Below are 25,933 nucleotides of genomic sequence, written 5' to 3' on the forward strand. Positions count from 1 at the left end.
TAAATTAAAATGTTAAACGAAAAATTAGCGTTACAGTGACTCAAAACAACATGATATTGACTAGAATGTTCGTGTGGATTAACGTTTTAAAGAATGACATTCAGATTCATTGACTTTTCGTCCAAAATTCTAACGGGTTTTCAAATTCATCAGTAGTTTCGAAACATTCATGAAATGTTAGAGCAATATTACAATTTTGAAAAATTAAGGTTTTTTTTAGAATAAATAACGAACTTCAAGGACATTTTTGTAATTCAACATATTAAAAATATAAATGTCTATTTTTTTTTATATATCAACATTAAATTTTTTGGTATGAACAAATTCGGCCATGCGAAAATTATTTACTTATTATTTAATGAGTCATGAATACCCGAACCATACATTTGACTTTAGTACAACATTGAAAAAATAATTGCTACAACATTAGGGGCCAAATGAAACATAAATATCTTGGTCTAAGCTAATAATATTTTCTAGCTCTATTTTTCTCAAAATAATAATAATAATAATAATAATAATAATTTTAATTATTGTTACTAATTTTTAATAAGCTATTAAATGAAGCTATCCTGGAATATTAAATAAAAAGTATATATATATATATAAGTATTTGTTATAAGATTATTTTAAATAATAATGATAATAATAAATATAATTTTTTTTTAAATTTAAAATTCATGCTATATTTTAAATTTTGATTAAATTATTTTTGTAATAATTTAAAATTTCCTTAAAAACATATTATGCTATTTATTTAAATATTTCTAAAAATGTCAAATTAATTTGTAATTAGTTGTTATTTCCTTCTTTATTATTATTTATTGGCAATAATTTACTAACATACCAAATTTAGATAAATATTACCACATTGTTTAATATTTCCATTTTAATCATTTTTTTAAATATTTTATTAAATTCTTTTTAAAATAATAATTAAATTATATATTTTTTAAAGCATTTTTTTAAAAATTTATTCTATACATTGCATATGTAATTATTATTGTCTCAAAAAATAATTTTCTAATTCTATTAAAATATTCAAACTATAGGATTGAGAACGTAAGGCGTTTAGTTGAGTTGGTGACTCGAATAACCTGAACGGAATTCAAAACTTAACCTTCTATTTTCAAATTGGGTCGGGGATTATTATTATTATTAATAATTATTTTTTTAAAAAATTTACTTATTCATAATACATGTTATATTTATCACTAAAATCTTATAAAATTCAAATATCGAAAATCTACAAGTCACAATGCACACTAATCTTGATTACGAACGTTAAATATTCTCGATATTTTTTAAAAGTAGGGTGGTGTCGGGTTTGGTTGTTACCCTATTTTTGAGTTGGTCGGGTTTATTCGACCAAAAAAATTCAACAAAATCCAAAAAAGAAACAAAATATCTAACCCAATCCAACTTTTATGGTTTAGGCTGAATAGTTTGGATGGTCCGGTTATCTGATCATATGGACATCCTTAGTTACAATTTTGATCAAATTGAGGTATGTCGAAGATAACGACAGAAAATAAGCATAATATAAAGTTGATTCAAACTTTTTAAAGAATAGATTCTCGTGTATATATATATATCTTAATATTTTTCATTCTTATCTCCGAGTTTTATGTTATAATAATGTTATCAGTTTCAATTTTGCCCTAATATTTAAAAAAAAAATTCAGTCATATAAATTAAAAGACGCTATAATGCTTCAATCTCCGACCTCGTCTCCAACTTTTATTAGGCTAAATTACAAGAAAATGCCACTAATTTCAAATTTTCGAGATTAAAAGAAGCTCGAATCCCTCCCTTTTAGTTACTAAACTTTCATGATCGTACAATTTAATCCTAAACTTTAGTTCGTAACGCTTTGCCTTTATACATTTAGTTTTATAACCCTTTAGTCCTAACAATTTAGTCTCTCTAATTTAAAATTTGTACAAAAATAAACTCTACACTAAAAAAAATATTCAAAAAATTTAGTGGAATTTTTCATATACTGTCATATCCCATATTGGTTGGAGAGGAGAACAAAACACCTATAAGGGTGTGGAAACCTTCCCTAGGCGCGTTTTAAAGCTTTGAAGGGAAGCCCGAAAGGAAAATCTCAAAGAGGACAATATCTACTAGCAATGGATCTAGGTCGTTACAAATGGTATCAAAACTAATCACCAGACGATGTGTCAGCTTTCTTGCTGTCCCCAGGGGGTAGACACGAGGCAATGTGCCAGTAAGGATGCTGGCCCCGAATGGGGGTAGATTTGGTAGACAAATGGTATTAGAGCCAGACACCGGACGATGTGCCAGCTTTCTTGCTGTCCCCAGGGGTAGACATGAGGTGATGTGCCAATAAGGATGCTGGCCCCGAAGGGGGGGGGGTGTGGATTTGGTAGCGGTCTCATATCAATTGGAGGAAGGAAAGAGTGTCAAGGACGCTAGGCTCCGAAGGGGGGGGTGGATTGTGATGATCCACATTGGTTGGGGAGGAGAACAAAACACCATTTATAGTGGTGTGGAAACCTTCCTCTAGTAGACGCTTTAAAGTCCAAGGAGGACATTTATAAGGGTGTGAAAACCTTCCCCTAACATACGCTTTAAAGCTCAAAGAGGACAATATCTGCTAGCGGTGAATCTGAGTCGTTACAGACACGTAGATCGACAAACGAATTAAGAACTGCACGGGTATAAACTAATACAAATTAACACTAATCCATTGTTAATGATTAATTTAATGGAGAGAATCCAATTCAATCCAAGAACAAAGATAAAGACATTAAAAATATTGAAAATGAGAAGGCAAAAGGAAGGCAGGCATGTGCTTTGGTTAGTCCATGAAATTTGACCACTTGTTCATCAGCTCACCAATTATTGGTCTATTTCTTAGCTCTATTCAACTTGCCCAACTCCTCCAATGCCTTCTTCTTCACCTTTATCCCATATCATGCCGATGGTGGTGTATTGACCCACTTTCTAAAATGTTACCTTTTTGTGTTCGATTCGGGTGATGGGTTTCGCTTCCTTTTTAGCTCGCTTCGATTCGAGTATAAAACACGTTTTTGATCCTTCGATTCTCGATTAAGATTCTATCTGGTGTTTAATGTGTAAAGATTCTGTTAAATCATTGATGAACGTCAATACAAATTTACCTTATTGTATAAGGAAAGTCTTAAGAAGAAAAACGGATCTCACGAGATGTTTATGAGCTTGACGGGAAAGTCTGAAAAAAAAAATTGGATGTAGATTATGAGGCTATGACTAGAACACGATTGTGAGCGGTTGAGATAATCCAAGTGTGTTTCTTTAGAATAATCTCATTATTTCTTCACGGTCGTACTTGTTTGGATTTTTCGTCCCTTTCGTTATGTGATAGTCGTTTACACTATTGAAGTCGCTCGTGTGTTGTCGTAGGTCTTCATTGTAAGGATTGAATTATCGCTAGAGAACGATTAAAGAAGATGAATGTGTGGATAGTACAATTGGTAAGATCTCAACCGGTTTGATTCGACCAGTTCGACTGGTTCACCTGATCGGACTGATCTTGTTCAACTCGTCTAATTTGGTTTCTTTTCTCCAATTTGTGAGCTGATCAAGAGCGGTGAAATCGAACTTTTCAAACATATGATCAAGCCTCGTGTCACGTTTGACAGAAAATGTTTTATAAAACGTAGCGAAAAAATGCATTGAAAACAATTAGAAAAAAAAAAAAATCAATATTACAGGCTAAAAACGAATAAGCAACAAACACAACTTTAAAAGCGAATTGCATGATAATTATGATCATGTACAATTATGTGCCTATGTTTATAACGATACTACAATGAGACTCTTACCAGCTACCTCTAGCAGCGATAAAGTCCTTTATCGTTAGCTCACATATGTATTTTAGTTACTATGCACGGAGTTACTCTCCCGCGTTTATGATTATGTATGTGTGTCGGGATTCTAAAGTTATTTATGACTGACTCACATACATAATCATAAACGCTACCACACCTAAACGAGAGTGATCCTGAGAATAAGTCACTGTCAAATGTGCACCTTCTTTTTCGATGACTCAACTACAGAAACTTCATGGTCAGACGTGCTTTACTCGGAATAATTCTGCACACAGACTAATCCCATCGCTAGCAGATATTGTTCTTTCTCGACTTTCCCTTTCGAATTTTCTTTACAACGCTTCAAGAAAGGTTAATAGAAAATCGAGAAACTCGGGTCGATCGGAGAAATCTAACAACATCCCCCACCCAAGTTTGGAAATTATTCAGGGTTGGTTGGTGGATTGGTTTATTAATTTGATTTGATTTGATTTTATTTATAGTTTTGTGTTTGGAAGAAAAGAAAAGAAAAGAAAAGAAAAGAAAAGAAAAGAAAAGAAAAGAAAAGAAAAGAAAATTCAATTGTTCTACTTCTCTCTCTACTTTCTCTGTCTTGTTTTTTTGATGTGTCAGATATTTAATGAGTATTCATTCAGATTCTGGTGTTTTGTCAACTTGAGGTGAGCCTTTTTCAATCCTCGCTGTATGGATTGTAGCAAAGTAGGTGATGAGAATGGGACCAAGAAACCCCATTCTTCACTGTTCCTTCTCCTCTTCACTTGTGTGTAATTTCTCAACTTCACCCATCATTTTCTTTACTAATTTCGTTCTCTGCCCTTGTGATTTTTCAACATTTTTTTTAGGGTTTTTCTCCCCCTTTCAACTCCCCAATCAATTCATTAACACCATGCTATTTTTCATCTTTTCTTTTCATTTCATCCTTTTTTGGGTGTTTATCTGAATTTGGACTCTCCCACTTATTTCTCTTTGGATTCGAATTCTGCCATTCTTTTGTCTTTTCTTCAATTTATGCGTGAAACTTGCAGTGAAATGTAAGATAGTGGCTGTAATTAAGCTCTACGTTTCTTAGGTTTTTGTTGTTTTCCCGCTTTTTTACTGATTTTGGTGGAGTAATTTGGACATTTCAGCTCGGATTCTTACTTTTCTAGGTAAACTAATACTGGATTTCATTGTTTTTTTTCTTCTGGATTGTCGGTTAAACTGTCTAAATCTTCGTGGTGATTATGATCTCTGTTTATTTCTTTTGGTAATCCTTCGATTTCCCCTTTCGATCACTGTTTTCTGTGGCTTTTAGAGCAAGAACAACAGGGTATCGAGGTGGTTTTCCTCCTTTTTTTCTTGTTCTGTTCTTCAAATCAATCGTTTCTCGAGCTATTTCGAGGAATAAGAAGTGGATTTTGTGGAGTTTAAGCCGCTTCTGATCTTAGTTCATCAAAATCGATATCAATTTCAAGCAAATCCTTACTCCTCTTTCATAGATTCAAGCTGGGTTCAATTTTGTTCTTCCCCCAAATCATTCCAACCCTTTCTGTTTAAGTAGAAGCTTTGATTTGCTGTAAAAATGGGCGTTGAATGGTTAGAATCTGATATGGAAAGGATAAACCATGGTGGGCCTCAACTGTTAAAAAGCTTTGTGAGCTGTTTGCCTTTGGTAATTGAGTTTTTTGTTTTGTTATCTATCAGAATACTCCTTTTTCTTATCTCTCATGGACTTTCTGGGTTGTTCCCTCTTTGTTTGTTACCTTCAAATGTCACTTTCAAATTTCGCAATTCAAAGCCTTAATTACCACTTTGTTTATATCATGAATGCATTAATTTCCATTGCCTCACGGAAAACTGACAATTTATTTTATTATTATTATTATTATTATTATTATATTTTATCTTTTGATATTATGACATTCAGATATTTCTCATGGTACAACTGAACTCTGTTGCCTTTTCGTTCTTCCAATAGGTCAGCTGGTTCACAAGAGTCGAGTTCTTGTGCTGTGGAGCAAATCAACACTGAGAATCCTCTTCTACTTTACAGGTTTTTGTTACTTTTTTCCTTTCTCTAGGCTGCTCTCTGGTTTCAGCTTATTTCGCGCTTTCTCTTTGTGTTTTCGTCTCCCTGAATTTGACGAATTCTTCAGGATCTGAGCGTTAAAAGCTTCCCCGAACCGTGTATCTATTATCGGTTGCATCTGCTTGAGATACAACGAAATCCCGAGTTTTGGAAGCTCAATCTTAGATTTAGAACGAAAAAAATAGTGTGTAGATTAGAAATCTAGATTGTAGAACATAAGGGTTAAGTTGGTTCTTTTGTTCTTGTTCTTCTGGTGGCTGATTCTGCTTGGGTTACTTAAACGAAGCCAGATGACTGTTGATGAAGCTGGAAGTAGCTCCTTGTGGAGTTTAGAACAGGATAAGGCATTTGAGAATGCACTTGCTAGTCATCCCGAGGATGATTCGGATCGTTGGGAGAAAATTGCAGCCGATGTACCGGGAAAAACTGTAGAAGAGATTAAACATCATTATGAGCTCTTAGTTGAGGATGTGAATCTAATCGAATCGGGGTGTGTGCCTCTTCCTTCTTATAGTTCTTCTTCAGATGGTTCGGCTAGCCATGCTGGTGATGAAGGAACGACTAAGAAAAATGGCCATTTTGGGCACTGTAATGGTGATTCAAATCATGGAAGTAAGACTTCGAGGTCGGATCAGGAACGTCGTAAAGGGATTGCTTGGACAGAGGATGAACACAGGTGAATCGATTGTTTTATGTTTACTCTTCTCTCCTCGTCCTTCGTATAAATAAGCTGTGATATGATCTCTTAATAAAGTCAAAAGTACAGATACTGTTACATTAAACGAATCGTTTTTGTTTCTTTCTACTTGAGACATTAATATCTTCTTGTTTTCACGACTGAAAAATTCTATTACCGTAGCCTAATCGAGTTAGACCGGTCCCATCCTAAGTTCCTATTTAGGATACCTTGGTTGTTCTTCATTATCACTTTCCTTAAATGAGTCATATATATGGCAATGGATATGTCTATTTTTCGATTTTCGTTCGATCTGCTGAGTTGTTAGAATAGAATTAATTTCTTCATACCCTTCTGAAATCACATCACATATCTTGGTTGAAATCATCCTGCTTTTGTTGAAATTGTATGATAACATTTTCGATCTTATTGTGATAAGTCTGCTTCTTAGTTCTTATGTATCCCGACCGCATCTAAATCCTAAGTGTTGTAAATTCTGATCTTTCTAGCTAAGGTTGCTGTAATCAAACCCGAAATCAGCAAGTTAGACACCATCTAGTGCATACGAAAACTTGCACCAAGAGGGAGTTTTTGAGGTCGAGTAGGTAATCTATGAGATATGAACAGGAACGGAATTCTCGACCAAAAGGTCAGAGGTTCAAATTCCTGCACTTGCTAACCAAGAAAATCCTACTTTGTAAAGAGTTCCCATTACAAAATGTTTCCTTCATTATGTAGTTTCGGTTTAGGTTTGGTTTCGTATCTCTGATCTTTGGAATTCTGTTCTTTGGAGAGCTCTTCGAGGGAGATGCATGTTTTGTGATTCTTAATACCGAAAGAAATTCATTTGATATAGTTTCATTTGGTTGACTGATACATCGTGTTATTGGAAGCTCGTTGGAAAAATGTCTTCTGTTGTCGTGTCATAGTGATTTGATACTAGTCGATGCGTTCAATGTTGTGTCCAACATCGTTGACTGGCCGTGTGTTGGCTGTTCAAAATTGCATGTTTATCTTTTGTTTTTCATTATGTCGTTTTTAATCTCCTCCATGCTTGACAACACAGATTGTTTCTACTTGGTCTCGATAAATATGGGAAAGGAGACTGGCGGAGCATATCTCGAAACTTCGTAGTCACAAGAACACCGACGCAAGTGGCGAGCCATGCACAAAAATACTTCATCCGTTTGAACTCAATGAACAAAGAAAGGAGGCGATCCAGTATCCACGATATCACTAGTGTCACAAACGGAGATGTCTCAGCCGCCCAAGGACCGATCACCGGTCAAGCAAATGGCTCTGTAGCAGCTCCTTCTGGAAAACCAACAAAACAGCCTCCTCAACCTGCAGCTGGTCCTCCTGGTGTGGGAATGTATGGTGGTCCAACCATTGGACAGCCAGTGGGCGGACCAGTCGTCTCAGCTGTTGGCACCCCTGTCAATATCCCTGCTCCAGCTCACATGGCGTATGGGGTTCGAGCCCCAGTGCCCGGCACGGTGGTTCCCGGTGCACCTGTAAACATGGGTCCGATGACATATCCGATGCCACACACATCTGCTCATAGGTAAAATAATATACAAATGATTAGATGCTGGGAATGCCATTTTTTTTGTTTTAAAACCTTTCTTTGGATCATCTTCTCTCATTGGCAATGGAAAAATAAAAGCCACAGTGGAGGAAATTTATAAGTTTCTGTATAGGCATTAGGCAGCTTATGGAACAAAAAGTGGTTAGCAGTTATGAATGAATAGGACATCTTCTGTCTCTCTGTCTCTGTGTTTTGTGGGTGAAAATTGTCATAGGTAGAACTATTTTTGTTGCTAAACTTTGAAGCCATGTTCATAAAGTTTAAGATTTAATCATTTCATTACAAAGCAGAATCAATGTTTGGATCTTGTGTTCTTCTTGTCTTCTCCAGTGTTCATTGCTGTTTCCATACTGTTTCTGAGAAAATAAGGAAGAGCTGGGAGCTGAGACATCATTTTTACTTTCATTTGGTGTTGATTTTTTTTTTTTTTTTGTCTAAATTATGATGAAATGGAAGTTCAGAATATGTTGCTGAACCGGTTAACTGCTCGTGTCGGTGACAACCTATTATAGGTTCGATTGAGTGGTCAATCTTACCCTAAATTTGTAGACAAGTCACTTGTTATTTGTGTTAAAAGTCGAAAGTTAGATCTTTTTTCCCCGACCTTTGTTGAGCTTAGAACAATATTTGGCATGTTGCCATTTTTTCTATTACTATGAATTGATCGGCATCAACTAAAAGTTTGTGAAAATTTGAAAACGGCCTGAATGGATGCAAAAACTACCTTTTAATTTGGTAAAGAGTTCAAACGTGCGAGGACGGGAACGAGTGGAATTAATGTGTTATAATTTTTTTTTTTCTGATATCCTGAAGCATGTTCAATTACAAGAATCTTAGGACGATGACAAGCGGGATTAATGTGTTCTAATTTTTTTTGCTGATATCTCGAAGCATGTTTAGTTGCAAGATTCTTGAGGACAGGAGTGAGTGGAATTAATGTGTTCTAGTTTGTTTTGCTATCTCGAAACATGTTCAATTGCTAGAATCTCAGGACAAAAACAAGCTAAATTAATATGTTTTAATTTTTTGTTGTTGATGCCTCGAAACATGTTCCGTTGCAAGAATTTGAGGACTGGGATGAGTGGTATCCCGAAGCATATTAAGTTGCTAGAATATGAGGACAAAAACGAGCTAAATTAATATGTTCTAACTTTTGGTTGGTACCCCGAGTCATGTTCAGTTGCAAGAATTTGAGGACAAGAACGACAAGAATTAATGTTATAATTGTTTTTTTATTTTCCTTTAAAAAAATCATTTATGAATTACTCAAATCAATAAAAAAAAATAATAATTTATATTAATAATATATTTTCCACTTTAAACATACATCATTATTAAATAACAAAGCAATAAATTAAATACTATTTAACTATAAATAATGGCTCATCTGATTAATTATTATATTACATTTATTTTGGAATGATGTGCTTTTTATTATAAAATATACCCATTTTTATATGACTCATCGTTAATTTCGTTTTAATGAATTAAAACGACAAGATTCATCTTCTTTTTAAACATTAAATTTATATAATTATCCTTATAATCTTTTTTTTTAAATTGTCTCGAACACTTCAAACTTAACATAATTTTGACATCTGTTGTTTTTTTTTATTATTATTAATATATATATATATATATATATATATATATATATATATATATATATATATATATATATATATATATATTATATTAAAATTAACTCGAACACATGCGAGATTCCACGCGGATTAGAGAGAAACATAATATTCTTTATAAGAGCATGAAAACCTCTCCATAGTAGATACGTTTTAAAACCATGAAACTAACGACGATACGTAACAGGCCGAAGCTGATAATATCTACCATTGTTGGATTCGGGCCGTTACAAATGGTATCATAGCGCGTTAGTGGGTAGTGTGAGACACTGGTTGAAGTAGGACTAAACTCTCCCCATAGTAGATGTGTTTCAAATCCGTGAGACTGACAATATGTCTATTAGCGGTGGACTTGAGCTGTTATCAATAGTATTAGAGTCAGATATGGGGTGACGTGCCAACGAGGACGCTTGACTCTCTAGGGGTAGATTCTGAGATATCGCATTTATTAGAGATTAATGAAGCATTTCTAGAAGGGTGTGAAAACCTCTCTTTAGTATACATATTTTAAAACTGTGAGGCTGATGACGATACGTAACGGGTCGAAGCAGACAATATCTACTAGTAGTGGACTCGATCCGTTACATCATAAACTCAACCAAATAAAATTAAAAACACGACGATACGTAACTAGACAAAACGAATAATATCTGCTGGCAATGGCAATGGAGTTATTGAGAATTATTTTCATTTTCATTAGTGAAGTTCAGATTCTTAGCCATTTGTCAAGTAAATGGGCCTAAATCTGTCATAATCCAAGGCAGAATTTGGTTACATTCTTCTTGTTTTGTTCGTTCATTTTACAGCTCAAGATAGACAAATATACGCGCAAATGATTCACAGAAAAGGATGCTTACTACATGATCTACTTGAATCTTCTAGCTTTCCAAATCGACGAGGGGACCCTCCTGATCTTCTTTAATAAGGTCGTGAATTTGTCTCTCCCTTCACCCTTTTTTTCATCATCTTTTGACCTGCCGACTTGAAATCCTCCATGGATTTGTTTCTTTTACTTTTTCTAGCTGTTTCTAACGCTCAGGACCCATTAAGACTGTTTGATGAACTAAGATTAAAGTGGGATTTCCTGAATGTCCACAATGGAACAGAAATTTATCTTTTGGGATCTTGCACACCATGTGTTTGATGAAAGTCCTGGTACTTTTTTTTCACCTTCACTGATGCTTACGAGTTCTTTTGATGCTGCGTGAGTCAGAGAAGGAGAAAGCAGCAGTTATGTTAGGCAATTCAACTGAGATTTTGTACTGTAAACATAATATCAATCTTCGTTTCTGGTAAAATTATGCGTCCGTTATGCCTTTTAGCATGTGATAGGTGTTGGTTTTACCAGTTGGGTTTTACATGGACCTTCCTTACCTTTTCTTTATGCTGGTATGGAAAGTAAGCTGGCATCAGAAAGCCAATATGCCAGCTCAAAAAGTTGAAAATCATAGCCTCACACCATTTCAAATTGAGGGAAAGTAGGAATCTATAGTGCTATGATTCAAAAGTTGTCTTGGGATCTATTTTCAATAGCTAGCTTTTTCTATACTTTCTTCTTCTTATTTATTTTATCAACTTTTTTCGGGGGTGCGAGTGGGAGTTCGTTAAGAAACCTGAACAATTTTCGTGTCGCCATAATTCATGGTAATAGATGTTTTAAATAAGAGGTACGTGAGGATAACTTAACTTGTTAAGTCATAATTATCCAACTAAAAGGTTGAGGCTGAAATCCTCACGTGTTGTTGAACTATTACTCTCTTGTTTCCTTGAGCTTTAGTGGATCCGCTCGGTAAGGTCCTTTTTCGGTAGTGCAAAGAAACTAAAAACAAAGTCACGAGAGTTTAAGCTCAAAGTGGACAATATCATACCATTGTGGAGGTTCGTAATTCCTAACATGGTATCAGAGTCATGCCTTTAACTTAGCCATGTCAATAGAATCCTCAAATGTCGAACAAAAAAATTCTGAGCCTCGAAAATGTAGTCAAAAGTGACTCAAGTGTCGAACAAATAGTGTATTTTGTTCGAGGCTCTAGAGAAGGAGTCGAGCCTCGAGTAAGAGGATGTTGTTCGAGGGCTCCATAGGCCTCAAGGGAGGCTCTATGGTGTACTTTGTTTGAAGAAAGGATTGTTGGGAGGGACTCCCACATTGGCTAATTAAGGGGTAGATTATGGAAACGAGGCCTTTTGGGGAAACTAAAAGCAAAGCCTCGAGCTTATGCTAAAAGTGGACAATATCATACCATTATGGAGAGTCGTAGTTTCTTACATCCTCGTTATACTTACTTACACTCAGCACTTCTGCAATGTACCGAGACCATCGGCTTTCATATTCTTATAACTCCAAGAAACTAGCCTTTCTTCAGAAGCGTTTTAGGGAGATAGAAGATATTAAAAAATGCATTCAGTTTTTCTTTTTTCTAAAGTTACTAAACCTAAGATCCCCTTTTCTTTTTCCCAATTTGCATAACTTTATTTTTTTCTGATGCACATTGGATGACTCGGACAATAGAAAAGTAAGATTCACCAACAATTTTCGACCCCTTTAAATGTATTAGGAGAATCAAAGAATGATACACTAGGCATCAAGCAAACATCTCTTCCCCTGCTTATTGCTATTGAAGAACATCCTAGGTGAGTGGCTGCAGAGTTCAAGCCGCTCAAAGCAAGAGCATTTTGTATTGCCGAGTTTTCTTTATCAATATTCGAATATGGAAGCTTCACTGCATAGACATGTTATTGGATTTCCACTTGGCTCAGCAGCATTGCAGGTCGAGCAATCGGTTAAAAGAATCTTACCTGATCTTGCTGGCCAGTACAACATTTCCCCCTCAGATGGTAAATATCCATCAAAACAATGTAAGAAACCCCCCCTACTCTTGGCTTGACAAATGAATGATGAGCAAGAAATGGACTTTTGGATTGAGAATAGTCTTCATTTTGCAGGTAGTAAAATTTCAGTGCTCAGCAGGGTGAATAAGCTTGGTAAAAAAGCAGACAAGTTTGCACATGGAGTCCGAGAACATGGTGAGTTCATTGTTCTACTTTATTAGTTTCTTATTAAGAGTGTCAAACGCTTTGATATGGTGCTAATGTGAGATCCCACGTTGGTTGGAGAGAGGAACGAAACATTCTTTATAAGGGTATGTAAACCTCTCCCTAGTAGACGTGTTTTAAAAACCTTGAGAGGAAACCCGAAAGGAAAAGCCCAAAGAGGACAATATCTACTAGCAGTGGGCTTGAGCTGTTACAAATGATATCAAAGCCAGGCATCAAGCGGTGTGCCAGCGAGGACACTCGGCCCCCAATAGAGGTGGATTGTGAGATCCCACGTCGGTTGGACAGGACAACGAAACATTCATTATAAGGGTGTGGAAACCTCTCCCTATCTGCTAGCGGTGGACGAGAATTGGGATAATAACTAAGTTTTTCTTTTGTTTATTTATTACAACATCCAAGTGAGCTATTTGGCATGGAAATTTGATAGAAACTTTCCTGTTTATTGAACTGCAGTGAGATTGGGATCCAACATCTCAGAAATTGTTAAGGGAAAGTTGAGCTTAGGAGCTAGAATTCTTCAAGTAGGTGGTTTGAGAAAAATATACAAGCAATTGTTTAGTGATGGAGATAGCGAGAAATTGTTGAAGGCTGCTCAATGCTATCTGTCAACCACAGCTGGACCCATTGCAGGTCTGCTCTTCATATCCACAGATAAGATTGCCTTCTGCAGTGACAGATCCATCAAAGTTTCTTCCTCCGCAGGAGAGCTAATTCGATTCCATTACAAGGTATGGTTGCTTTCTTGTTCTTCGTCGTCATCGTCGTCGTCGTCTTCTTTCTTTCTCTGTGCTAAATCTCGAAAGAAATGTTTGTGTTCTGCAGGTAGTGATTCCAGTAGGAAAAATAGAGAGAATCAATGAGAGTGAGAATGTGAAGAAGCCTTCACAGAAGTACATAGAAATAGTTACAGTTGATAATTTTGAGTTCTGGTTCATGGGGTTCTTAAATTATCACAAAACTCTTCAATATCTTCAAAATTTGATCTCTCAAGAATGCAAGAACTGCTAGATGCTTGGAAGAGATTGCTGCAGAAATGTTCTTTGTCCCCTCCACCATTTGAACTGGGAGGAAAAGTTCACTATACAATTTACTCAATTGTACAAATCCTGTTTATGAATGATTGGTTTAGTTGGTGAAATAAGATTAGAAAGAGGCTCAACTTGGTCTTAGTTTTGAACTTTGGATGTCTATTTGAGCATGGAAATGCAAATGATTGTTTTTGTCACTTGAAATTTCGACCGAAAGCTAACTCAAAGAGACCTAGCGTTCTCACTGGCACACTGTCCAATGACTGGTTCTGATATCATTTGTAACGGCCTAAATTCACTGTTAGCAGATATTATCTACTTTGACTTGTTACGTATCGCCGACATGGGGTCTCACGTAAGTTCACATTTTAAGCTTATATAAGATTGTTAATTCTCCTCCCAACTTCCAAACATGTCGCCTCTTATAGTTTATCCTAACTTTGATATTTGAAGTCATTCCACAAACACCACTAACTTGTCGTTGACTTTCTAACGTTACGAACAAAACTTCAAATTTTATCGAAGTAAAAAAAATCCACCCAACGTTACTACGTTTCAACTAGCCGACTTACTCGCCTCTCTCAATATTGAGGATGAGAACCCACGATTTGATCTACTAGCATGAATGCTCGAATCATACTTATAAGAGGAAGTAAAGAAAAGACTGTAAGAGGCGAGAGGAGTATTTCAGAGTCCATTCTTCTTTTATTGAGCAGTGAGGTGGAAGAGATATAAAGGGGGGCATCCATTGCAGCTGTTATGACGCAATTCAATGTCCACTTGATCTACAACCCGAGGCCAGACCGATCAAATCTCACTTGCCTTTGAAGCTAGAATGCCTTCCAACTAAGTTTAGAACACTAACGCTCTCTCCTTAACATGTACGAGAAAAGATAATCCTTTCAAATGTAACTGAAGTGATCTTAGATACTTCAAGAGTAAAGTTAAAACTTTTGAGGGGAAATCCGATCTAAGAACGTATCATTTGAGCATACGAGAGATAATCGTGGAGTCAAAATGATAAGATAAGGAATCAATACAAGGGGAATAAGATTCGGATTACCTTGTTGATCGAATATCTCAAGGCAAGAACACTTGATTCAGATTCGAATCACTCCACAAGCAAGATTGATCATGTCGAGCTTGAATGATTATACATGGAATCTAAACTACATAGAATTGCAAAGAAACTTAGTCATTGGCTAAAGAAAAGCACAAATGCTTCTTTTAATATATTTTCCAAGTCTACCTTACAAATACAACATACATGGCTTTATATAGCCTAAAAAATGAAACTACTAAAGGTATTCCAAGAGTTGTAACATTCATACTTTATGGCCATAATTAACCATTATGTAAATGTAACCGAAATTAAATAAAAAGTCTTAAAATACAATAACTCTAAATTACTCTAAATTGTAACCCACCCAAAATTTACAACAATCAAACTTCATTCTTCTTCAATGTAGCATGAATTGAAACATCTTTTGATAATTTTGACAACCTTTTCTTTACATCTTCATTGAAGTATATTGTATGAATGATGTCTCTTGGTTCATATCACAAAAAGTGGACGGAAAATGAAAGATGAAAAGGGCGTAAAACATAACACACAAGGAAGTGATTGATTGGGTTGATCTAATGGGTTACAGCTGCAACTTATGAAATCTTTTCCCCTCCAACAGAGACAAAGGAACATGGTGGCATTGCAACAAAGCTAGCTGAGCTGCCCAACACAGCCTCCAAAGTGGGAAAAGATAAGCAATGTAATGTCGTATGTTTCTCATAAACCCTCTCTCTCTATGTTTCAAGTGGTAGACTTTACTTTAAGGAACAAACAACTTTTCTTTTTCAAGTTTTACCAAATTTGAGAAATCAAAAGGAAAAAACAATTATGGGAGTTAGATTTGAGCATTATTTGAGCGTTGTTTTCTCGGACTTGGTAACATTCAAAGGGACAAGTCATCGATAGGACTTACGGTCAGAAGAAACAGGGAAGGTCTTTGAATATTCAGGTCTTGGACTTGTTCGAATTCTTTCGTGAATTTCATCTCTTGTTTGACGAGATTTTTAGAGTTTGAATTCATGCAAAAACTACAATCTTGTTGTCTACTTGTTATATCCTGTGATCTTGCACGACTTTTCTCCCTTCGGTTTCGTCCTGCTTCTCGCTTCCCCTTCTCCCAAGTGAAGAATAGAGAGAGAAGAAATTTGTGTCAATTTTGTGTCTAATAAGTCTCTAAACTTTCAAAATATCTAACATATTCTTAAACTTTGGAGTTATGTTAAATAGACTCAAATTTTAAAAATTATAATTTTTTTTTTAAATTTAACTAAGATTATTTTTAAAAATAGATTATAAATGAAAATAAAACAACCAGATTAATTATATAATATAAAATCGAATATTTGACGTGACGATCTAATTACATATTTATATACTTTTTGTATTGCAATTTTAACTTCTAAAATTAATTGAGTTGATTTATTCTCACCGTTCTTCTTACGAGACATTGATTAACTGTCATACAAATCGCTTTTGTGACCGCTCATCTTATGAGTCTAATTTTATCGTAGTTGTTGATTTGTATTACTATTGTGTACCTTTCTTGATTGACAAAAGACGCTCGAGAGCTAAGAGGGCCTATCACGAGGAGACTTTCTTTTTCACAAGAGGCAAAGGTAAAGCAGGAGCAACATACGTCCATTGATCAAGGTAATACGACTCCTTTAAAACATTTGGTTTTCTTGAATATATTAGATTCGTTTTCTGATCGAAATGAGAATTCCACTTTGAATAATATTGCTACGAATTGATCTCGTTTTTAGTTCCACTACACATGGAGCAACATCTTAACGAGCTGAACTATGTTCTCGTAACACTATCATTATTACTTTGAGTATTACTTAATCATAAAGTTTATAAATAGTTTTATCTGCTCATCTCGTTTATGCGCGTCGATACCTAAAATTTATGCACGTGATATAAATATTGTTTTTAGCAAGTGGATGGCATTAGCAAATTGGGTGGCTTTCTTTTTTTCTATTATTGGTAGAAAAAGAGGAAGAGTTGCAACTTTAATGCTTATAAAATATGGTCTTTGAAGGTTAAAGTTTTTCCAATATTTTTTAAGAGATTTTGCATTAAGAGTTTACTAAATCTAAAATATTTATAATTTTGTCTTTATAACTTTAATACCTTTTTAGGGTTTTTGTTATTAATTTTTATTATTTTAAAATTACGCTGAATTCTAATTTTGTTAAAATATAAATATAACATAAATATTTACGAAAGTTGCAACTTTATATGTATAGTTATTTACGGATAAAGGTCAAAATTTTGTGTGAAGCTAAGGACAACCTTGAAATATATATATGATCGTTTTTCATGATAGCTTTTGATGTATTGCTTTAGTGAGTTATTTTGAAATAATTGAAAAACTCAAATGTATAAAACATCATCGAATCAGGAAAATCATCACCTATATACCGAAAGAACTCAAGTTAGCAATATTGAAAATAGAATGTACTAAAAATTAATTGTAACGGCCCAAATCCACCGCTAGCAGATATTGTCCTATTTGGGCTTTCCCTTAAGGCTTTAAAGGGAAGGTTTCCACACCATGTGGTTTGTTCTCCTCCCCAACCAATGTGGGACATTACAATCCACCCTCCCCCCTTCGGAGTCCAACGTCCTCGTTGGCACTATTTCCTTCCTCCAATCGATGTGGGACCGCCCCCAAATCCACCCCACTTTGGGGCCAGTATCCTTACTGGACACCGCCCACTTTGGGGCCAGCATCCTGTGTCTACCCCCCTTCGGGGAACAAAGAAGGTTGGCACATTGTTCGATGTCTGGCTTTGATACCATTTGTAATGGCTTAGATCCACCACTAGCAGATATTGTCCTCTTTGAGACTTTCCCTTTCAAGCTTTCCCTTTCAAGCTTTCCCTCAAGGCTTTAGGGAAAAGTTTCCACACCCTTATAAATGGTGGTTTGTTCTCCTCCCCAATCATTGTGGAACATCACATTAAGTGGACAGGTGATTAGGTGGATAGAGCATGCATGGATGAAGACGAGCAGGATACAATGGCTAGATTCCTTGATGGATTGAACCAACAACTTGCCCATTAAGTGAACAGGTCGAGAATAAAACTTTATATACAAAAATTGCCCATAATATGCAAAAATTGTTACACGTGTCAAAATTGAAGGCAACTAGCTCGGAAATAAAATTTTATACACGAAAAATTAAAAAATTTATCTCTAAAGTGCTCGATAAATTAAGCGATTTGTTTGTACATGGGACCTAAAACATATAATAAATAATAAACAAATGAAGCTCCCAAATTACACAAACATATAAATACAATCCCTTCAAAAAATAAAGAGTTTATAAATGCATACATGCTTGCACAACAAGAAACCCTCTTGTTAAGAAAGCCTCCATTTTAAGGGTTTTGCTAAAAGGCAACTCCACTATGCTTTCCCCAACATCATCTCCTCTCCTTTTATCATCCTTTTTCTTTAAAACTCCCTCTTTTACAGAGATCCGTTCTTTTAATAATCTTGGAGGACAGCCATGGATGACTCAGCTGTTAGCTTTTAAGTTTCAGATTCACCATTTCACTCCCTCTATATATCTGTGGAGAATTGGAGGAATGTTGATCATTCACACCAATCTTTCCTCTGTTTTTACCTCAGATACTAACAAGTAGAAGCAGAGGAAAATGGAAGCTTTGATGAAGCAAGACGTCGTTGGGATCCCGTTTGGTATGGCAGCTTTTCGGCCGGCTGAGAAGTCGTTGAAGAGATTGTTCCCTGCTCCGGTCGGTAATCAGTCCCCCGACGGTGAACCTCGGGCAAAACAATGTAAAACTTCTGTCTTTTTTTAAGGTGTTTATGTGTTTGTAGAGAGAAAATGGTGACTGAATTTAGAGGATTTTGTGAATGTTTGCAGGTAGAGAGGATGCAGTTGTTAGCAGGGGGAAGAAGGTTGGGAGTTTTGTCGATGGAGTTAGACAACATGGTAAGCTTTTTGTTTGTTTGTTTTTGCTTCTTCATTAGACTGAATGAGTGAATAGAATCTGTTTATAAAATTCATACATCTGTGATACGAAGATAGTCTCATATCGGTGATCTCGAGTATATGACTGAGAACAGCCTCTATATTGAAGTGATGCATTTTCAGGATAGCATTATTGTAACAGCTTAAGCCCACCACTAGCAAATATTGTTAAAACGCGTCTTTGAGCTTTCCCTTTCGAGCTTTCCCTCGAGGTTTTTACAACGCGTCTGCTAGGGAGAGGTTTCTACACCCTTATAAAGAATGTTTCGTTTTCCTCCTCAACCGATGCGAGATCTCACAATTATACAATAGGTAAAGTCTAAAGTGGACGATCTGATATTGTTATGGTTATAATGGAGAAGCTTGTTGTCATAACAGTAATCATTCATAGCAACAAATCTTCTTATACGAGCATAATTATGAAGTGATCCAAGCATGTAAAAGAACACTGAATTTGAATGCATTTTTTGATCTTTCGTAGACGGGCAACTCTTATTATCCTTCATTTAACTACACGTAGGATAAAGGGTTTGGATCTCAGACCTTTTGACCGAGAGCATAGGCAGATTACGAACGATAAATCTATAAGGCCTATAACTTAGACATTTCGACGTCTCATTAAACAGTTCACAGTTCAAATATGATTGCTCGAGATGAACTTATGTCTGTATGGTTTGGTTTGTGCAGCTGCAGTGAGATTAGGACAAAAGATCAGAGAAACAGTGAAGGGAAAGTTGAGTTTAGGAGCAAAGATTCTTCAAGTTGGTGGATTGAGGAAAGGAAAGCAGCTATTTAGTTTAAAAGAAGGAGAGAAGCTATTGAAGGTTTGTCAATGCCATTTGTCAACCACAGCAGGACCTCTTTCAGGTCTTCTCTTCATATCAACGCACAAACTTGCCTTTTGCAGTGACAAATCCCTCAAACTCTCTTCCCCAACTGGAGAGCTCCTAAAATTTCATTACAAGGTCACCTCTCTCTCTCTCTTAAACACAAAACTAAGCTAAAGAATGTTATGATTCCAAAGATTTTTCTCTACTTTTGCCGAATTCGAACGTTTTTTGTCCCTCGTTAAGATTTCGCTCAGCCTCTATCGTGTTTTCTGAACTCTTTGTGATACAAATTCAGGTGGTGATTCCAGTGGGAAGAATAGAGAGAGTGAATCAAAGTAAGAATGTGATGAAGCCTTCACAGAAGTACTTAGAGATTGTAACAGTGGATAATTTCGATTTCTGGTTCATGGGGTTTCAGAATTTCCAAAAAACATTCAGATTTCTTCAACAGGAGTGGAAGATTAACTGCTAGTTATAAGTTTGGTACTTGGGGGAAATGTGTTAAGTAGAAGTGTTTTCTTTTCTTTTGTTTTTCTTGTGCTTCATATTTAATTTAATTATTGGAGATAAGGAAGACTAGATAGATAGATAAGATCCAATTTGTACAAATTCAACTAGTGTCAATATAAGTTGATATGTTATATATAGGTTCGGTGTTCGCTTCCAAATTAACTCTACTTCGTTGTTATGTAAAGTTTTACACTTAACTTCGTCCTATCTTGTTCATCTTATACACACTCATGTTCTTGTTCTAGCACACACCAGCATAAGTCAAGAATGATCAACACCACAAAAATACAATTGAACAGTGATCTATATTGAAAACTAATGAATTGTTGGCTTTTTGCATGCTCTCACATGTATACAAGAACGAACAATGTTGTATAAAAAGAAGAAAAGAATCGGGTAAAATGGTGAGCGACCAACTCAAATTTGAGCTAACGGGACTCTCTACAACAAGTAAGCACACAGTCTGCTAAAAACTGACTAAGCTGAGAAGTGTATAGTTTTGGGTCATTCCTAAAATGATCTACATGAGGGGTGGACACAAAATTGCAAGCTCTAACCTCTCGTCCTGCTTGTCGTTGCTCTTTGATGAATGATTCCACAGAATCGGCTGGGATAACGCGATCTGCTGAGCTGTAGATATACAGTTGAGGGCAGCTTGGTTGTGACGATGATAACGTGTCCAACACGTCAGATAGCCTCCTAGTAGAAAAACAGGACAACTTTTGTCTTTTAGATTTCTTGATCTGGTTGGTTAATGAAGTACAAAAAATCTAAACATATTTGTAAAAAGAAACGAAACTATCATGCTTATTGTAACCGCCCAAGCCCACCGCTTATCGATATTGTTGTTTTTAGGCTTTTCCCTCCAGGTTTTAAAACGGGTCTAATATGGAGAGGTTTCCGCACCCTTATAAGAAATGTCATTCCCCTCTCCAACCGATGTGGGATCTCACAATCCACTCCCTTTCGGGGCCCAGCGTCCTCACTGGCCCTCGTTCCCCTCTCCAATCAATGTGGATCATTTTCTTGCATTTGTTTAGTATATATTGGTTATAATGATCACTTTTAAAAGGGGAACTACCTGTTCACGGTCGGTAGTTTCAAAACAACACCAAAAATCTTCTCCAAAACTAATAGAAGTGCTGCTTCAGTAACTGCAGGTTTAGGTACGATATCTTCCTTACTGCTGATTGGTACTTCCATCCCTGTGCTGTCCAAGGTTGCCAATCCTTTTGTTGCTACACTGTTCTTTTTCAAAAAGGCTGCAGAGAAGCCTGATGCCCAGACCTACAAAAGCATTAACAAAATTTAACAAACACTTCCTCTCATAATTTCTTCAACAGGAAACTCAAATAGAAACACAGAGACGGCCTACAATTCTAAATAAAAGAGGCGGTAGAAATCTAAATGACCAACAAAAAGGTATTCTTAACTCTAAATTCATAGAGAAAATAAGGAGTTGAACAAACAAAAATTTATCCTTATCTATAACTTGATATATAGAGGAAATGCAAGGTAAAAATGGCTACTCTAGTTTTTTTGTATATAATTCTATGATAGGTTGATGCGATGGTGACTGAGTTTGGGATAGGTTGATGGTCATCCCATGATCAAAGAAAGCTTCATATTTCAAGGTTACTTATTGTGGTGCGTGTAACGGCGAGCTACAAATTTTTGAATGAAAAGAAAGGGAACTGGGGTCAAAATGATGCAATAGTAACATCTCATTGACAAAGAACAATACTGTCACATCAAGGCCGCCATTTACCTGAGGGTCAGGAGCTGCAACAGGGGCAGAATCTACAATGCAGCCCTTAATCCTTCCCATTACAGAAGAATCATGCTTCTGAAACTTCTCCAGAATAGCTCCATAACTGCATCGAGATAAATCCAAAGGAACAATCACATAAAGAAATTTGTTCAAGAAAAGCCAAAGGTGCTATCACTCTGTGTGCACGTTAAATGAAGAGGGAAAAAATAACGTACGTTAACCATCCAGTATTGCTAAAAGTGTGAAACACCAGGTTCTTTCCGTGCTCCTCTTCCAACCAATCAGCAAGATGATTCACAAGCAAGTCAATGTGCTGTTCAACTTTCCCATCAAGTTGATACGTGAGTATCTCAGCCATTGGAAAAGTAAAGGTAATGGCATGAAAACCCCTTGAAGTATACCATTCGGCGTATCTCTTTAAATGTTTCTGCTTTGCTCCCAACCATCCTAATAAAACCACCACCGTCCTAGATTTTGCCACGGAACAAGCAGAACTACCGCTAATATCTAAAGAAGTTGGCTCTGGTAAATGCCATCTGTACATAACCTCAGAAGGTGGGGAAGAAAATTTAGGTGAAGGTGCAACCTGTTTTGATGCCTTGGTCAATGCAGCTGACTGATATAAATTAGAGAGAACGGTGGAAGACACCAAAGACGCGTGCAAGTTTCTAACATAGTCGCAACTGGTAGTTGGAATCGGAAAGCTAAACTTAAGGACAGGTGCATGAATTTTGGTGACAAATGATAAGTTTTCAAGCTTTGAAACAAAAGCAAATGACGTCCTTGATTCCTTTAAGAAATCTAAAGTTGAATTATGGGATAAATCTGAAAAAGAAGAAGAAGAAGCAGCCTCTGTTGGTCTCTGAGATGGTAACTTATCTGAAAAGTCAGAGGAAATAGAAGCAACGGCCACAGCAGTTACAGCAATGAATGGTCGTTGAAGGATTCCGGACAAGGAACCCATATCTAAAACACAAATCAAAATATCTCATGCCAATCGCAGATAACTCTGAAAGAACATTAAGCAAAAACCAACGGTCGAGCAATCTAAGATGTAGACGACCCAGAAAGCGGGGCCTTTCTATGAGATCACCTGCTGTACCAAGAAATAAAAAACTGAACGCGTTAATGAGTAAACAAGATGCACATATAAAAAGGGAGGTCCAAGTATCAAAGTTTGGTCATACGCACAAGAAAAAGGATCTTCGAATAGATCTTTGAAACTGTTCAAGAAAATCAGGCTGTCACCTACTTTGACAGCCGGATCTTATGTTTATCCTCGAACCAAACCGTCCAAGAAGTTTCCTTGAAAATGGTGGGTTTGGTCAAGCCCTCTTCCCGTTCCCACCCACGCACGTTCCTGAAACAGGAAAAGGAACGTCTCCAAGTGTTACGATTAAATTGCATTACATTTTTAAACTAGGAATTGGGAACATCCCCAAAAAGAGAAAAAGGAAAAAGAATTAGTTGACGCCACGTGTTGTGACTCCAGCCAAAGAACTCGGTGAGGATAGCGACACAACTCCAGAAAAACCAGAAGCCCCACAAAGAAGAGACCATTGATAAGGATGTGTAACTTATGCGTTGCCGTCCATAACAAATGTTGAGAAGAATGAAAAAGTGGACCAGACAACAAACATACCGATTAATTTCCAATCTAAGTAAACAAATTAATTTGATAAACAGTGCAAGAACCATCCGGATCGACTACGCTAACCTCAAACTCAAAAAAGATGAATCTATTCAAGCCCTACAAGAACGGCAGATAAACGACGCACGTTTCGCACGACAAGTCATAATCCCACGCTGACTTGGTCAGGAAAAAACCCCCCCGTTGATTTTCAAACTCTGTATGAGAATTTGGAAACGGGTCTCAAAAAATAAAGTAATTCAATAGAAAATCACCCCTCGTACTTCAAACAAATCAATTTAATGTTTTCACATTAGAAAATTTGATACTAATTCGTCAAATAATTCCGTAGAAAATCACAGGGTGCTTCTCTTTCTGTAGTACAGACGGTCAAATCGGAGAAAGAACATTAATTTTCCACAATGCGCTGGTCCTGACCTACTAACAAATTGAAATTACAAAAAACATTCCTCCCTATAAACTAATACCGGGTCGTAAAATCGGTATCGGAGGCCACGTCCCTCCAAATTACCCTATAATTCAACCTCAAACAGATTTCAATCCATTGCAACAGAATCTATAAAAATCAGGTGAAATAATCGACATTGAACAAATCTTATCATCGGACTTCAATCCGCCCGAAAGGGAAACACCAGAATATCAATCGAGAAAGGGGAAAAACGCGAAAATCGCTCGTCGACGGATAAGCCCGAAATCAGAACAAAACAGAGAAAATCACAAGAAAACAAACAGGAACAGGAACACAAAAACTACAATCACAGAACATGAAATCGAATCGAAGAATGAAAAATGCAGGTCCATAGAGAGAAACAAAAACAAAAACAAAAACAAAACAAAAACAAAACATACCGTCGAAGGAGAGAAGGAAAGAGAGAAATCTCGAAAGCAAAACACTGCTTTGTTACTTGTTTTTTCTGAAATTTGATTACGTTTAAGAACACGAATCGAACGAACAAACGAATGGCAGAGAAGAAAAGCGAGCACGGTGAGGAACGAAAATTCCGCAATATTTATATTTATTTTCTTTTTTATTTTTTAAAAATCTATTTTATTTTTTCAAATCCCAATCCTATTCCAAGATTGGCTGAGGATTAAAATTCTAATTTAATTTGAAAAATATATTGTAATTTTAAAATTTATGGAAAATAGTAGAAATATTCTCCCCACCTTCATCATCCCCAGACAATTATGCACCACCGAGAGTCGGGTTTCCGGTTTGTCCACGATAGAGTAGCTGCCCCGCTTGCAAACATTACCTTCATATCCAAAAACTTCAAATCTAAATGAAACATTCCCAAATTTCTTGACCCTGATTGATAGTAACAGATTGCCTGGGCTTCCCGAGCCATATCCCGAGGATCTCATACAATAGATTCAATCCAATTTTAGGGCGTTTGGAGGGGTTTGTCTCTCACTCCGATTAGGAAATAAGCTGAACAAAAGACATACGACTTGAATCATCGAGTTGCATATAGAAATAAAACAAACCACAACGAGGACAATGGAAAACACGACAAACTTGTCAAACTCGACGAACCCCTGGTGGAGTGTTGAATAAAAGTAAACATTAGGATATTATCTTATTTGTCACACATCTTTAGTCTCTAGTCTGTCTCAACTATAATGTTTTATTTTTCTCAAGCTTCGAACTTTTGACCTTTTTTTTTTTGTCAAAATTATAATACTTTAAAAATTATTATTTTTTTATATACGTTAACGAGTCATGTTATTAAGAAAGTTCTTTGAAAGGTATCAGCTGATGCGTGGAGTCGAAACCCACTATATTTGGATTAACAAGTATATAACTATCGGGATGCCCTAAGACATTAGGAGTATAATACATTTCGAGAGCGGGTTACCAGGAGGTTTCGGGAGGAACCAATCTTATCTAGGATCACAAATTTTAAATTTGTTTATGAAGATTGGATCGAAAATATAACCCGAGCAAAAAAACGCTACCACCTAGACGAAAGGATTTAATCATTTGTTTATATATTTACATATATTAAAAGAAAATAAGCTTTTAATAAGGTAATCAATTTGTTTTTATTCAAATAATTATAATAAAATTATGAGGTTCTAGGCATGCACCTCACCACTTTCTACATCCATTAAATGAGGGTAAATTTGGAATTTTTGCCAACTTATAAATTATAATTAAATGAGTTTAGGTATAATTAAAGCATATTTTTAAAGGTATTTTCAA

General features: G+C 36.0%; 4 protein-coding genes across 12 annotated transcripts; 3 read left to right on the top strand and 1 right to left on the bottom strand.

Moving 5' to 3' along the window:
• Window positions 1–4,517: 4,517 nt before the first annotated feature.
• LOC111798140 (Duplicated homeodomain-like superfamily protein) lies at window positions 4,518–8,478 on the top strand. Of its 6 annotated transcripts, none has more exons than XM_087129455.1 (4): window positions 4,518–4,599; window positions 5,797–5,871; window positions 5,975–6,583; window positions 7,650–8,478. In XM_087129455.1, the coding sequence occupies exons 3-4, from the start codon at window positions 6,198–6,200 to the stop codon at window positions 8,149–8,151; spliced, it is 888 nt and encodes a 295-aa protein (XP_086985581.1). In that variant the 5' UTR covers window positions 4,518–4,599; window positions 5,797–5,871; window positions 5,975–6,197; the 3' UTR covers window positions 8,152–8,478. The 6 variants fall into 6 exon arrangements, with proteins under 6 accessions (XP_086985581.1, XP_086985584.1, XP_023536920.1 ...); XM_087129458.1 differs by having other exon boundaries at window positions 4,539–4,603; XM_023681152.2 differs by lacking the exon at window positions 4,518–4,599 and adding an exon at window positions 4,631–4,987.
• A 2,075-nt stretch (window positions 8,479–10,553) lies between these two features.
• On the top strand, window positions 10,554–14,100 carry LOC111789857 (GEM-like protein 7). Of its 2 annotated transcripts, XM_023670575.2 has the most exons (5): window positions 10,554–10,737; window positions 12,367–12,667; window positions 12,755–12,835; window positions 13,322–13,596; window positions 13,691–14,100. In XM_023670575.2, exons 2-5 carry the CDS (start codon window positions 12,520–12,522, stop codon window positions 13,874–13,876), a joined length of 690 nt encoding a protein of 229 aa, XP_023526343.1. In that variant the 5' UTR covers window positions 10,554–10,737; window positions 12,367–12,519; the 3' UTR covers window positions 13,877–14,100. The 2 variants fall into 2 exon arrangements, with proteins under 2 accessions (XP_023526343.1, XP_023526338.1); XM_023670570.2 differs by having other exon boundaries at window positions 10,554–12,667.
• Window positions 14,101–18,506: 4,406 nt separating this feature from the next.
• Window positions 18,507–20,440, top strand: LOC111810160 (GEM-like protein 4). Its single transcript, XM_023696763.2, has 4 exons — window positions 18,507–18,769; window positions 18,858–18,926; window positions 19,653–19,930; window positions 20,091–20,440. Exons 1-4 carry the CDS (start codon window positions 18,628–18,630, stop codon window positions 20,265–20,267), a joined length of 666 nt encoding a protein of 221 aa, XP_023552531.1. The 5' UTR covers window positions 18,507–18,627; the 3' UTR covers window positions 20,268–20,440.
• Window positions 20,441–20,591: 151 nt separating this feature from the next.
• LOC111810137 (uncharacterized) lies at window positions 20,592–24,724 on the bottom strand. 3 transcript variants are annotated; one of them, XM_023696752.2, is made up of 6 exons: window positions 24,577–24,724; window positions 23,268–23,436; window positions 22,292–23,169; window positions 22,074–22,179; window positions 21,387–21,592; window positions 20,592–21,004 (listed from the first exon to the last, which is right to left on the bottom strand). In XM_023696752.2, the coding sequence occupies exons 3-6, from the start codon at window positions 23,038–23,040 to the stop codon at window positions 20,734–20,736; spliced, it is 1,332 nt and encodes a 443-aa protein (XP_023552520.1). In that variant the 5' UTR covers window positions 23,041–23,169; window positions 23,268–23,436; window positions 24,577–24,724; the 3' UTR covers window positions 20,592–20,733. The 3 variants fall into 3 exon arrangements, with proteins under 3 accessions (XP_023552520.1, XP_023552493.1, XP_023552509.1); XM_023696725.2 differs by having other exon boundaries at window positions 22,292–23,172; XM_023696741.2 differs by having other exon boundaries at window positions 22,292–23,192.
• Window positions 24,725–25,933: the final 1,209 nt, after the last annotated feature.

The sequence above is a fragment of the Cucurbita pepo genome, chromosome 1, assembly GCF_057944985.1.
Source record: "Cucurbita pepo subsp. pepo isolate OVF chromosome 1, ASM5794498v1, whole genome shotgun sequence".
In the NCBI taxonomy this organism is placed as follows: domain Eukaryota; kingdom Viridiplantae; phylum Streptophyta; class Magnoliopsida; order Cucurbitales; family Cucurbitaceae; genus Cucurbita; species Cucurbita pepo.

What these genes read in the sequence shown, in the direction of transcription:
- LOC111810160 (XM_023696763.2), top strand. Translation starts at nt 18,628, where the DNA reads ATGGAAGCTTTGATGAAGCAAGACGTCGTTGGGATCCCGTTTGGTATG. An exon ending in TGAACCTCGGGCAAAACAAT is followed by an intron (nt 18,770 to 18,857) that starts GTAAAACTTCTG and finishes GAATGTTTGCAG; the next exon opens with GTAGAGAGGATGCAGTTGTT. An exon ending in TCCTAAAATTTCATTACAAG is followed by an intron (nt 19,931 to 20,090) that starts GTCACCTCTCTC and finishes ATACAAATTCAG; the next exon opens with GTGGTGATTCCAGTGGGAAG.
- LOC111789857 (XM_023670570.2), top strand. Translation starts at nt 12,520, where the DNA reads ATGGAAGCTTCACTGCATAGACATGTTATTGGATTTCCACTTGGCTCA. An exon ending in TAAATATCCATCAAAACAAT is followed by an intron (nt 12,668 to 12,754) that starts GTAAGAAACCCC and finishes TTCATTTTGCAG; the next exon opens with GTAGTAAAATTTCAGTGCTC. An exon ending in ACATGGAGTCCGAGAACATG is followed by an intron (nt 12,836 to 13,321) that starts GTGAGTTCATTG and finishes ATTGAACTGCAG; the next exon opens with TGAGATTGGGATCCAACATC.
- LOC111798140 (XM_087129455.1), top strand. Translation starts at nt 6,198, where the DNA reads ATGACTGTTGATGAAGCTGGAAGTAGCTCCTTGTGGAGTTTAGAACAG. An exon ending in TGGACAGAGGATGAACACAG is followed by an intron (nt 6,584 to 7,649) that starts GTGAATCGATTG and finishes TTGACAACACAG; the next exon opens with ATTGTTTCTACTTGGTCTCG.
- LOC111810137 (XM_023696752.2), bottom strand. Translation starts at nt 23,040, where the DNA reads ATGGGTTCCTTGTCCGGAATCCTTCAACGACCATTCATTGCTGTAACT. An exon ending in TTGCAGCTCCTGACCCTCAG is followed by an intron (nt 21,593 to 22,073) that starts GTAAATGGCGGC and finishes ATGCTTTTGTAG; the next exon opens with GTCTGGGCATCAGGCTTCTC. An exon ending in AAACTACCGACCGTGAACAG is followed by an intron (nt 21,005 to 21,386) that starts GTAGTTCCCCTT and finishes TTTTTCTACTAG; the next exon opens with GAGGCTATCTGACGTGTTGG.